A 12,841-nucleotide genomic window follows, 5' to 3' on the forward strand; every position below is an offset into this window, starting at 1 on the left:
TGAGTCCAGCTTTGTGCTAGTTCTTGGGGATTCGGCAACGTATTAAACATGACCCCTGCCCATTAGGATCACGGCTATACTCTCCTCTACAACTTATTTTTTTTCCAGTCCCATGTGGCCTGCAAAACTACACCCTCCCCACCCCCATCCCCAACACACGTCTGACTTTATCAAAAACACTCCTAAATCATGGGGATTTAAATACAGCACAGTGACTACAGTTAATTATAGTGTATTGTCTATTTGAAAGTTGCTAAAGGGTAGATTTTAAAAGCTCTCCTCAGAAGGAAAAAAATATTTGTAACTATGTCTGGTGATGGATGCTACCTAGACAGTGGAACTCATTTCGAAATATATACAAATCGTTATATTGTACAGCTGAAACGAACAATGTTATATGTCAATTATAATCTCAATTTTTAAAAAGTAAAAAGCAAAACATTCCTACAATTTTTTTTTTGTTCCCTTCCTCTAGAAGCGTCCCCTTTTAATCCTCACTTCATTTACTCATTTTTGCCTCCTACTTCGGCCACTATTTCCTTTCCATTCGCAGGAGAGCCAAACGCCCTGTCTTTTCAATCTTCTGATTCCCTGGTTATTCTCCCTTCTCCAACCCCTTTTTAAAAAACAGGCGGCTGTGCGTATGGGAGGGGTGGGGGTGGCGGGGAGTCTGCCTAGAACGTCTGGCACCCTGCTCCCCTAACTCCGCCCTACCACTCTGCCCTCAACCTTTCGTTACCTCTCTTCCCGCGGCTGCGGCCGGCCCCAGGCCCCTGGGCTTTCCGTTGTTTCATGGCGAGCCCGAGCTCCTCTTCATCAACTCAAATCCGGCCACAGCACCCAAGCCGTAACCTCCCGCCATCCCTTCCCACCGCGCTTGCGTTCCCCAGCAACTGGCGCCGCTGGGCAGCCTGGGAGGCAGGAAGAAGCGACTCTTTCTCTAACAGTCCCCGGGAAGCCATGAGAAAGAAAGGCGGCAATACTCCTTCAGGCCAGGAGACTACAACACCCAGAATGCTTTGCTACACTACCTTCGCGGGGTTGGAGACGGTCTCCTCCAGCTGCGCAGGCGCAAAGGGATACTCCCTTTGAGGACTCCATTGCCCAGGGTGCATTGCTTTCAGGAGCACTTCTCTTTCCGTCTGGGATCGTGAAGTTCTCCGCTTGGGGTCTGAGGGGTCCGAGACTCCGTTACCCAGCTCCCTTTGTGAAGTGCTGTTGCGCACTTCCGGTGGAAGCGCAAGGCGAGGGGGTGGAGTCTACGGAGCCGGTGGGCGGTGCTGCCGGTAGCTGGGTGCTGTCCAAAGGCTACAGGGCGTCGCTAGGGGAGCGAGCTGTGACCGGTTGGGCCGCTCTTAGCGTGGGACGGAGCTTCGGCTACAGTTCGGCTACCTGCGGCCTCCCCTTCATGTCGGCCCTCGAGAAGAGCATGCACCTCGGCCGTCTGCCCTCTCGCCCGCCTCTCCCCGGCAGCGGGGGCAGTCAGAGCGGAGCCAAGATGCGAATGGGGTACGTGACCCATACCCCTTCTCCCTAGAGGCCAGGCCCCGGCCATTGGAGAATGGTGTCTCTGCGCGTTTAGGGCGGCACGACCAGGAGGGCTCAGGAGGGGAGAAGATGTTGGCGGCGGCCTGGAGACGTTTAGATGAAGTAGGAGGTGGATCTGGGGACTAGGGGAGGCGCCAAGTCAATGGAATTGGAGGACAAATAGTATTGGAGGGAGGGGAATGAGGCAAAGATTGAAGAGGCTGAGAGGATCGTGTAAGAGAGGTAATGAGGCACCCCCAGAAGAAGGGGTGGAGGAGGTTTGAGAAAAGGGAGATGAGCGGTGACAGAGGTGGAGGGAAGTCTGCCAGGGAGGGCTGAGAGAAATGGGAAATGACAGAGAAAAGTTGAGGGGAATTAGAAGAACCAGGGAAATATTAGGAGGCGTAAGAAGACTGTGAACACTAGGTGTTAGAAAAAGCCGACGGAAAGCGAGAACACCTGAGGCAGGCTTGGAGCAGACGAGAGAAACAGGGAGCAGAAGGTTCTAGAGAGAGTTCCTAGAGGTGTAAGAGGCAGATTCAGGGAGTGAGCGGGCGACTTAGAGATTAGGTCTCTTGAGGGGTACCGCGCAAGTGTGGAGAACAGGCCAGAGGAAAGATGGAGAACACACTCCAGAAGACTGTTGGGGTGAGATGTGCGGGCGGGGATAAGGGGAGGAGGGCTGAGGGCCTTAGAGACTGACCAGGGGCTCCACAGACGGAGAGATGACTAGGAACAGGGTTTAGTGAACGCAGGGCTGCAGAGCTAAGTCCAGGAAGCATAAAGAGGGCGATTTGGGCAATTGATTTTTTCTGGGCTAATACATCTGATGGAAGCTATGTTTGGGTCTGATAAGATTCAATTAACAGAGTATGGAGTGTAGCCACTTAAAGTGTTTTAGGGGAAACCTTCCTTTACTGGGTTGGGAGGAGCTGTATTGGCTTTGGGAGTTTTAGGTTATTGAATGGCTTGTGCCAGGTTCGGGGGTATGAAGGTGTAGAAGAGAGAGTATAACGTGTTGAACATGGGAGAGGTAGTTATTTGAAACAGAGGTAATTGAACAGGGAGTTGGTTTTGCGGAGTATTTGTAGAATCGGGATTCTGGAGACTAGTGACTGTAAGGAAAAAAGGGGTAGGAAAAATACTTAGGTCTGAGGTAGTCAAGCGTATGTGTTTGGGATTCTAAAGATAGGTTGGTAGCTATTTTAGGATTCAGGACTAGAGAAGAAAAACCTTAGATTCTGAAGAGATGTTATGTACAAAAAATGATCAAAAAGGAGATGAAGGTAAGATAGGTAATGCTGTGAAAGCAGGTCCTAGAAACAAAGAGAAAGGGGAGTCCTATAGATTAAAATAGGTAGAGGGGTGGTTAGAATGGTTGGAAAAACCAGGACACTTTGAGGTAGAGACCTATGAGACACAGTAGAAAACAGAAAATTTTGACGGAGAAGATAGGTCGAAGGATGCACAGTACATGATGGAAGGCTACATGTAAGATAAAATGAAGATTGTTTTAGCTTTGATAGATAGTAAGGTAGAACTGTAACATGGAGCACCTGGAAGTTGATCTATAACAGATTATTTGGGAAAAATTAACCTGGAGGGTAAAATTAATGTAACGTTTATTGTTGATACGTGTCTTGGTTGCTGTCTTAAACTAAACTTTGATCTTTCAGTATTCCATCACTCTTCACTAAAAGTATATAAAAATGTTAGTTTTAAAATAACTATGCATGCTTCAGATAAGTTTAATTAGAGTTTAGCTTCTCATTTTGTCAAAACAAGTTCTCTGAAGATGAACTGAAGAAGAGAAAATAAAATACTAAGAGAAAAAAACATCTACTGATTAGAAGATTATTAGTAACTTAAGCTGATTAAATAGATGCTTTGGTCCTTTTAATTTAGGTTAATTGCTTATCCTGGAATGTAAAGTTCTTTAGAAGAATGCTTCTTTATAGTATTGTGAAGAGAAGAGCATATGTTGGTGAATTTTATGTGGTCTTCAAGTAGTTTATTTTCCTGGATTTTTATTTTCTTCTTTCTTGGAACATAGGCATGCCTCATGTAAGTCTCATGTCAGTGATAATATAGACTCTCCCCACTAGAATCGTAAAGGTCGAAGAGAGCTTTGAGGTGATCTTACCACTTCACTGTATATTTGGGGAAACAGACTTGGAGAATTCTCTATGCTGTAAGGTGAACTAAGAGGCAGGTATTTTCTTTTAATAAATGAAAAACCAGAAACCCAAATCTTCCTCACACTATGGCACCCTAGAAGCTTAGCAGTAGAGCCACTAAGGACTAGGATTTGGGACTAGGACTTGACTCTGAGACTCACTGCGTGTTTTGGATTCAGAGTTGTTATCATTGACAATACTTAAATTTGAGTTGTGTATCTTATTCCTTCACAAATACTCTAGGATTCAGTGCCCCCCTTTCCTCAGTCTTTTCGGAAGTCTCATTTCCACCAATTTCAAATCATCCTTCTTTATTTCTAACTTCTACTCACTTGCCTTTTTTTTTTTTTTTTTCCCTAAAGCTTCCCATCTTCTCCCCTCCCCAGTCTGTCTCTTGTTCTCAGGTTGGACCTCTTCCTTTGACAGCTTCTTATGTGACTTATTCTTTCAACTGTTTTTCATAATCTCTTGCCTTCAGTTTCATAAACCTTATTTTGATATGTTTGCATATTCAGGATGGTTTTGAGGGGTTTTTTTTGTTTGTCTTTTTGCCATTTTTGGGGCCGCTTCCCGCTGCACATGGAGGTTCCCAGGCTAGGGGTCCAATTGGAGCTGTAGCTGCTGGCCTATACCAGAGCCACAGCAACACGGGATCTGAGCCGTGTCTTCGACCTACACCACAGCTCACCATAACACCGGATCATTAACCCACTGAGCAAGGCCAGGGATCCAACCCGCAACCTCGTGGTTCCTCGTTATCCACTGAGCCATGACGGGAACTCTTGAGTTTTTTTTCTTAAGTTTCCATTAATTTAGTTTTTCCAATTCAATTTAATAATTCCAGAGTATTGATGGATAAAGCAATGATAGCAATTACTTTTTTTTTTTTTTTGAGTTAGTACCATGTGCTAGGCATTGTGGTAGTAGCTTTATGTATGTTATTTTATTTAATCAGCCCACAGTTTTGCAAGGTGTTATTGCCCTGCATTTGTAAGTAAAGAAATTCAGACTTGGAGATTACATGTCACCCAGTAGTATGTGATGGAACCAGGATCCAATCTAGGTTTAGTCCCTAGAATCCATTCTCTTTTCAGAACACTCTTGGATAAGAACTGAAGTTGTGGTTTTGTTGTTCCTTGATAGATGCCGGTAGGTGATGCCTAAAACAATTGTTTTGAACTTTTTAATTAAAGCTTTTGGAGCTACTCTGATTTTAGAGCCCTACCTGCAGCCAGTATTTGTCTGTTAGGATTGCCATAACAAAAATACCATGTTTTTTTCCTCAGAGTTCTGGAGTCTGAGAAGTCCAAGCTCAAGGTAGCAGCAGATTCTGTGTCTGGTGAGGACCTTCTTGGTTTACAGATGGCAGTCTCCTTGCTGTGTCCTTACACAGTGGAAGGGGGAAGGTAGCTCTCTTATAAAGGCACTGTCCCATTTGTGAGGGCTACACCCTCGTGACCTCATCACCTGCCAAAGGCTCCACTTTCAAATACCATCACATTGGAGGTTAGGATTTAATGTGAATTTGGGAGGGGGACACAAATATTCAGTCTATAATACTTGCTGTGCTGGAGGATGTTTTGAAAATCACTGCTTCAGTACATTGCATTACCATTAGGGAGATTACAAGTTATTAAAACCATTCATTTTTCAACATATTTTTGGTTCCTCAATTGTATTTTGTTTCTATAATTATCTCCTACATTTTTAAAGTAATTTAACTGATATGTATGTATTAGTGCCTTTTTGTGTTATTCTGTAAGTTAGGGCAAGATTTAATATTTTCTCTTAACGAGAGAATTCAAATGTTCATTCACTTGCCTCAGATCACAGAATCATTAATTGGCAGAAACAAGGCTTCAGAAACCCAGACTTTAGATCTGTAGGCCATTGTTGCTCCTGTTATGCCTTGGTGCAGAGAGATTGGTGTTTGAAGTGATAAAGATTGGAGTTCGAAGGCTAGCTTAAGTATCTAAGTCATTTAACCTCTCATAGTCAGTTTCTTTTCTCTAAAACTGGGATACTTCTGCTTACCTTAGAGTGCTGTGAGAATGAGATAATATGTGAAAAGTAGTTATGCTTCCTGACACATAATCTTTTAAGGAATGATGACTACTAAATTATTTATGTTGCGAACTATGAGAAAGGCTCATTCTTTATGAAGTAGAAGTGCTCCTTTCAATATCTTATAATGTCAGCTTTTTCTCCTCAAGCTGTTATTTATTCATACCTGATCAGATAGTTTTTCATTTAACTTCCTAAGTTTATAATGGATATCAGGCCTTCCAGGAAGACTTTAAGGAGCTTTTCACACAGATGGAGAAATAAAGGGCAAAGTGGAGTGATTTGCTCAAGGTCACATATTGAGTTACTAAAAGATTTGAGTCTTAGTGTTTCTGTTTCTGTTCATTATCAATTTCAAAAAATTAAGTTACAATTCGCATATCATAGAATTCACTCTTTTAGAGTATACAGTTGAGTGATTTTTTTTTTTTTTTGCTTTTTAGGGTTGTACCCTTGGCATATGGAGGTTCCCAGGCTAGGGGTCCAGTCAGAACTGTAGCTACCGGCCTACCGGCCTACACCACAGCCACAGCAACACCAGATCCTTAACCCACTGAGCGAGGTCAAGGATTGAACCCGCAACCTCATGGTTCTTAGTTGGATTCCTTTCCGCTGTGCCCTGAAGGGTGCTCCTGGTTCAGTAATTTTTAATGTATTCAAAGTTGTACTATCATGAGCCCCAATTCCAGAACAGTTTCATCATCCCCTAAGGAAACTATTTACCTGTTAGCGGTCACTTCCCCTCCCCCCACCCCTGGGCAGCCGTCAGGCTACTTTCTGTCTCCATGGATTTGCCCATTCTGGAGATAACATAAAATCACTCGAGATGTGGTTTTTTGTGACTGGCTTCTTTCACTTAGCGTAATGGATTCAAGTTTCATCTGTGTTGTAGCATGTATCAGTACTTCATTCTTTTTTTTTTTTTTTTGCTGAATGATATTCCACTTATAGATATACTACAATTTTTTATTTACTCATTTATCAGTTGCTGGACATTTGTTTCCAGTGTTTTGCTATTATGAATAATGCTGCTGTGAACATTCACATGCAGATCTCTGTGTGGAAGTATGTTTGCATTTCTCTTGGGTAAATACCTAAGAATGGAATTGCTGGGCCATATGGTAAATTATGTTTAACTTTTTAAAGGAACTGCCAAATTGTTTTCCAAAGTGGTCTTTGAAGCTTTTTATGTATTACGGATATTTTTTCTTTATAAGTGTTAAAAATATTTTTCCAAGTTGCCTTTTTACTTGGCTTGTGATATTTTTTGCCATGTACAAAGCTCTGTTTTTAAAAATTTTATTTAATTTTTTTATTTGTTTATTTGTTTGTAAATTGTAATGTGCCCAGATCTATCTAGCAAAATCCGCTGCTTCTGGATTTTGGATTATGGAAAGACATTTCTTTTTCCCAGGTTAAAAAGCAATTCACATACGTATTTTTTTCTAGGACGTGTATGTTTTGTTTTTTTAACTACATTTAAAATTTCTCTTGAGGACCAAAGTGAGGAACAGATCCTTTATCCATAAGCTATTGAGTTGTTGTAACACTATTTATTACAAAGTCCTTTTCCCATTATGTGAATTTCACCTCAATAAAAATTAACTTTTCCTCACTAGTTAAAATAGCATCTATATCATACACCAAATTTCTATGTAGATTTGGGTCTGTTTATGAATTTTCTTTCCTTTTCCATTGGCCTATTTGTGTGCCCCTACTACACTTTAATGAGAGAAGAATTGTTAATATCTTTTAATACATGATAGACATATCCCCCCCCTTTTTTTCCAAGATTTTCCTGGCTCCTCTTACTTATTCTCACAAATAAACTTTCTAATCAATTCTAATCTAGTCTAAATGCCTCATAGTATTTTTGTTGGCATTATATTCAACATGTAAATTAACTTGGAATAAACATTTTTATGATGCTGAGTCTTCCTTGAAGAAACACGTTTTTCTTTTTTTGGCAGCCCCACAGCATATGGAGTTTCCCAGCTAGGGATCAGATCCCAGCCATGGTTGCAGCCTATACCTGCACCTGCAGCAACACTGGATCCTTTAACCCACTGTGCTGGGCCAGGGGTCGAACCTGCATCCTGGTGCTCAGAGATGCCACAGATCTCATTGTGCCACAGTGGGAATGCCAAGAAATAAATTTTTCAACTTGTAAGAATCCCTTTTGAAGGAAAAATATTTCAGACCCCAAGTACTGACGTAAATTGTATTTAATGTTTTACATTATATTATGTAAATATTACTTATTTGATGTTACTTAAATATGTAAAAAATAAAATGAGGATAAATTCCTATGTGTAAGAATAAATTCCAGGAGTTCCCATCATGGCTCAGTGGAAATGAATCTGACTAGTATCCATTAGGACACAGGTTCGATCCTTGGCCTTGCTCAATTGGTTAAGGATTCGGCGTTGCTGTGAGCTGTGATGTAGGTTGCTGCTTGGTTCCCAAGTGCTGTGGCTCTAGCACAGGCCAGGAGCTACAGCTCCGATTCGACCCCTAGCCTGGGAAACTCCATATGCCTTGGGTGTGGCCCCAAAAAGACAAAAAAAAAAAAAAGTAAATTCCATTTTACTCTTATATAATTATAAAACTCAACAGATTTACTATTTCAACACAACTAAACCTACAAAACTCCTCAAATTCATATTTGCAATATTACATTAATGTGAAATAATCTAATTTTCTGTTTGTGGTTTAAATGAAAATATTATTTATTAAAAAATAATACTTACTATTATTATTATTTGTCTTTTTGTCTTTTTAGGGCCGCATCTGTGGCATATGGAGGTTCCCAGGCTAGAGGTCTAAAGAGCTGTTGCTGCTGGCCTACAGCACAGCTCGTGGCAACGCCAGATCCTTAACCCACTGGGTAAGGCCAGGGATCGAACCTGCAACCTCATGGTTCCTAGTCAGATGTGTTTCTGCTTCGCCACGACAGGAACTCCAATACTTATTATTAATAGGAAGTTCAGAGTTGATCCAGTTATTCAGCTGTATCAGTCAGGACCCAGGCTCTTTGCATCCTTTCTCTTGCCATCCTAAGGAATGTTGGCTTTTCCTTCTCTTGATATCACCTTATGGTTGGTTTTAGGATGGCTGCTGCAACTCCACTTGCATCTTACCTTTTTTCTCTTTTTCCAAATAAAAAGGAAGGAGCAGAGCAAAAGCCTTCTCCTAGCTAAGCTTGTTCCCCCCACCCCCTTTTTTCCCCTGGGAGGGAAACTCCCCAGCAGAGTTTTCCTTTAAGTCTCTTTGTCCAGAACTGGTTCACATGTACATCCTAAAATTAATCACAGCAGAAGGGAATGGGATTACTATGACTAGTTTAGACCAGTTCTGATTCATTCCTTTGGACTGGAGGAAAGATCACAAAAGATTCCTACTAGCTAGTGACACAATTTGGAATTCTGTTAGGGAATAGAGGGTGGTGGGAGGTGGGAAGGGAATGTCTGGAGCACAGAGTAAATAGCATCTGCTCCCCGTCCTGACATTAACAAGTGAAGGGAGACTGATCTGACTTCAAGTTGCCTACTGTTTTCATTACAGCACAGGTATAGGAGGTAATTCTCTCTTTCTCTCTTCCTTATTATCTCTCTTCCCCTTATTTGAAGTTTGAGCCCCTTGACCTGAGCACTTTTGAGTAAATATCCATTTTTCCACTGTTGCTGAACTGCTGCCAACAAATCTATTTCTTTTTAGTGCCTCCAAAATTGAGTAATTGGAATTTTTTTTTTTTAACCTAATGAGCCTTTCTTGTTATGTAGCTTGATGTCAGATTTGAGAAAATACTTCTGGTCAGTTGGGAAAAACTTTTTTCCTTCATGCTAGGAAATAGTTTCTTTTAGAGAAGAAAGTTTTAATTAATAGCACTATTTAAAATGTGGTCCACTTACATGCCACACTTAGATGTTCTTCAAATACAGTGTTGACAGTGGTGCTACCAACATACTTGACCTTTGAATAAGTTTGAATTGAGCAGGTCCGCTTAAACATGTTTTTTTTTTTTCAGTGGTGAATGCAGTTCACCCTTGAACAACAAGGGATTGGGGTTTCAACCCCCGCTTCCCCCCCCCCCCCCCCCCGGGAAACAGTGGAGAATTCACATGTAACTTACAGCTGGGCTTCCATGTACCATGGTTCAAAGTTTGTGGATTCAACCAACCTCCAGTTGTGTAGCATTTACTATGAAAGTTGTGCAGTATTTACTATTGAAAAAAATCCCTAGGAGTTGCAGTTGTGGTGCAGCAGAAATGAAGGTTTGATCCATGAGGACGTAGGTTTGATCCCTGGCCTCCCTCAGTGAGTTGGGGAGCTAGTGTTGCCATTAGCTGTGGTGTAGGTCACAGATGCGCCTCGGATCCTGTGTTGCTGTGGTGTGGTCTGGCAGTTGTAGCTCCAATTCGACCCCTAGCCTAGGAACTTCGATATGCTGCAGGCACGGCCCTAAAAAGCCAAAAAAAAAAAAAAAACAAAAACTTTGTGTAAATGGACCATGCAGTTCATACCTGTACTGTTGAAGGGTCAGCTGTACCATGCAGTCAGTGACTGGCTGAATTCATGTATGTGGAATGTTGAAATTGGAGGGCCCATGGATAGGGAAGGCCAACTGCATAGAGGGCCAGCAGAGTTTCGATTGACCAGAGGAGCTCTCTCACACACAAACACACACACCTGCCCCACCTCCTGAGTTGTTCAAGGGTCAACTCTAAATTTTGAAAATCGACTAAGAGATTATGTTGAAAATTCTAGTCTCTCCAAACCATAGCAAAAGGCGGAAGTTGTTGGCTGTCAGTCCTTTTTTACTGTACCTCTCTGTGTATCCTTTGCCATGGACTTGATCCGGGTGTAGGTGGGAATCCTGTCTCTGCCTCTGATAAGCCATGTGGCTTGGCCAAGTTATTTTTCCTCTTTCTGGGCCTCTCAGTTGTGGTGCAGTGGAAAGAACACTTTACCTCCAGACGTGCTTGCCTTTAAATCCAAGCTCCAGTGCTGTGGAAAGTGGCTCTGGGCGAGTTATCTTATGTCTCTGAGCCTATATTTCTCTGTTATTAAAAGGGGGATATTTTTCTTGTAGAATTCAAAACCCTGTTTGTTACATAATAGACAGCTAATTATTCTCTTCTGTAAAGGAAGAGTTGGTAAGATGATCTCTAATAGCCTGAACCAGTATGTGGTTTTTAGAATCTAAGTCTGCTGCTTTAATAAGATGCCCTTATCAATAGTAATGGACACTCCAAACCACCAGGACCCCAGACAGCCATTTAGTTGCCTTCTTTTCATTCTTTCCATTTTCTTCAGTGTTGCTAATGATACTTTTTTTTTTTAAAGCAGTGGTGCCTTGGTTTAAATAGCTGGCTGCAATTAAACTGCAGTATTTTGTCTCTACTACAAGACACCTAAACTGGAGAATTTATGACAACAGTGACTAGGGCTGCTACTGTGCTGCTCATGACTCATTAGTGATAAATATTCTAACAGACTTAAGCAGCCTAATAGATGTTGAATTTTATTACGTCTATATGTATTTGAGACATTCACTTAAAAACATACAACTTACATTGCTTATTCCTTGCTCTCTAAGTAGGAAAGGAAAATTTTTCTTCCCTCCTTTTCTCCCTTCCTCTTGCTTATTTCCTCAGCACTTATATAGCAGTCATACAATTTTGTTGGTTTCAGTTATTATCTCCTAGTAGGCATCATCACCTAAATAGTTGAGATGTACATTTTTGGAGTTCCCATTGTGGCTCAGCAGGTTAAGAACCCAACTAGTATCCATGAGGATGCGGGTTCAATCCCTGGTCTCACTCAGTGGGTTAAGGATCCGGTGTTGCCACAACCTGTGGCATAGGTTGTGGATGCGGCTTGGATCTGGCATTGCTGTGGCTCTGGCATAGGCCAGCAGCCCCTAGCCCCAGGAACTTCCATATGCCACAGGTATAGCTCTAAAAAGAAAAACAAAAAGAGCATGTCCTTTAGCCCCCATAGCTTCTGTATATATAATACATATCTCTCTGGCTTATAATTATAGGTAATGTGCCTACTCTTCCATACTGTGAGTTTCTTGGAGTTCCCACTGTGGCACAGTGGGTTAAGGATATGGCATTGTTTCAGTGGTGTGGGCTTGGCTGTGGCATAGGTTGCAGGTGCAGCTTAGATTTGATCCCTGGCTTGGGAGCTTTTCATATCCTGTAGGTACGGCCAACAAACAAACAAACAAAACAAAACTGTGAGCTTCTTAAGAGTAGAAACTGTGTCTTAACTTTCCCGGTGCCTAGCATGCTGGCTACTTACATGTTCACTGAGAAGCTCATATTCTAAACCTATTTAGTCTCATTCTATAAGGACAACTCTATTTCCTTACCAGTTCCATTATGGTAACATAAGCAAAGCTATACTTCATTTCTTCTGAAAGCAGAGGTTTGTTTTTTTGGAGGGAGGGGATTTGTCTTTTTAGGGCTGCACCTTCAGCATATGAAGTTCCCAGGCTAGGGGTCCGATCAGAGCTGTAGCCGCCAGCCTACACCATAGCAACTCAGGATCCAAGCTGCATCTGTGACCTACACCATAGCTCACAGCAACGGTGGATCCTTAACCCTCTGAGTGAGACCAGGGGTTGAACCTGTGTCCTCATGGATGCTAGTCTGATTCGTTAACCACTGAGCCACAACAGGAACTCCTGAAAGCTGTTTCACATCCTAAAATAATAGAATCTATACTTTATTTCAACACCAGCATTTAGGTAGAGTGTGTTGTGCATGTTTACAGATACATTGTCCTGATTTGAGACATAAGATACTTATATAGTTGAAACTCATCCTTGGAATTAGTCTCTTATGTGAAAAATTCATGCCAGTTGCTTAGTTTTACTTTGTAAGAATTGGACATTTTATCTCTTCCTCTCTCATTCCCCAAACCTGAAAGCAGGTCTGTTACTATAAAAGAGAAAATGTCGGTTAGTAATTATTTTCAGACTAGCTGCATTTTATAGGATTGGGTTTTTCTGCCCTTGTTCAGTTTATCTTTTATTCTCTGAGAGAGAAGACTAATTTTCCAGT

At 41.8% G+C, this 12,841-nt stretch overlaps 2 protein-coding genes across 27 annotated transcripts in view; one reads left to right on the top strand and one right to left on the bottom strand.

Moving 5' to 3' along the window:
• The window catches only part of C2CD3 (C2 domain containing 3 centriole elongation regulator), a 119,001-nt gene extending 118,122 nt beyond the window's left edge, over positions 1-879 (bottom strand). For all 24 annotated transcript variants that reach the window (XR_014814559.1, XR_014814562.1, XR_014814564.1 and 21 more), the window contains exon 1: positions 740-879. Coding sequence is in view for 3 of the 24 variants with exons in the window: in XM_084975136.1 (XP_084831262.1) it covers positions 740-794 (55 nt within the window). In the remaining 21 variants the exon portion in view is untranslated. The remainder of the gene's footprint in view (positions 1-739) is intronic.
• A 372-nt stretch (positions 880-1,251) lies between these two features.
• PPME1 (protein phosphatase methylesterase 1) overlaps positions 1,252-12,841 on the top strand; it is a 93,688-nt gene continuing 82,098 nt past the window's right edge. For all 3 annotated transcript variants that reach the window (XR_014814605.1, XR_014814606.1, XM_003357190.6), the window contains exon 1: positions 1,252-1,509. Coding sequence is in view for 1 of the 3 variants with exons in the window: in XM_003357190.6 (XP_003357238.4) it covers positions 1,409-1,509 (101 nt within the window). In the remaining 2 variants the exon portion in view is untranslated. The remainder of the gene's footprint in view (positions 1,510-12,841) is intronic.

Source organism: Sus scrofa, chromosome 9, assembly GCF_054392235.1.
Source record: "Sus scrofa isolate SSC_HxYL_T2T_F1_AM1 chromosome 9, Sscrofa_HxYL_maternal_Yorkshire_Landrace_v2.0, whole genome shotgun sequence".
Classification (NCBI taxonomy): Eukaryota; Metazoa; Chordata; class Mammalia; order Artiodactyla; family Suidae; genus Sus; species Sus scrofa.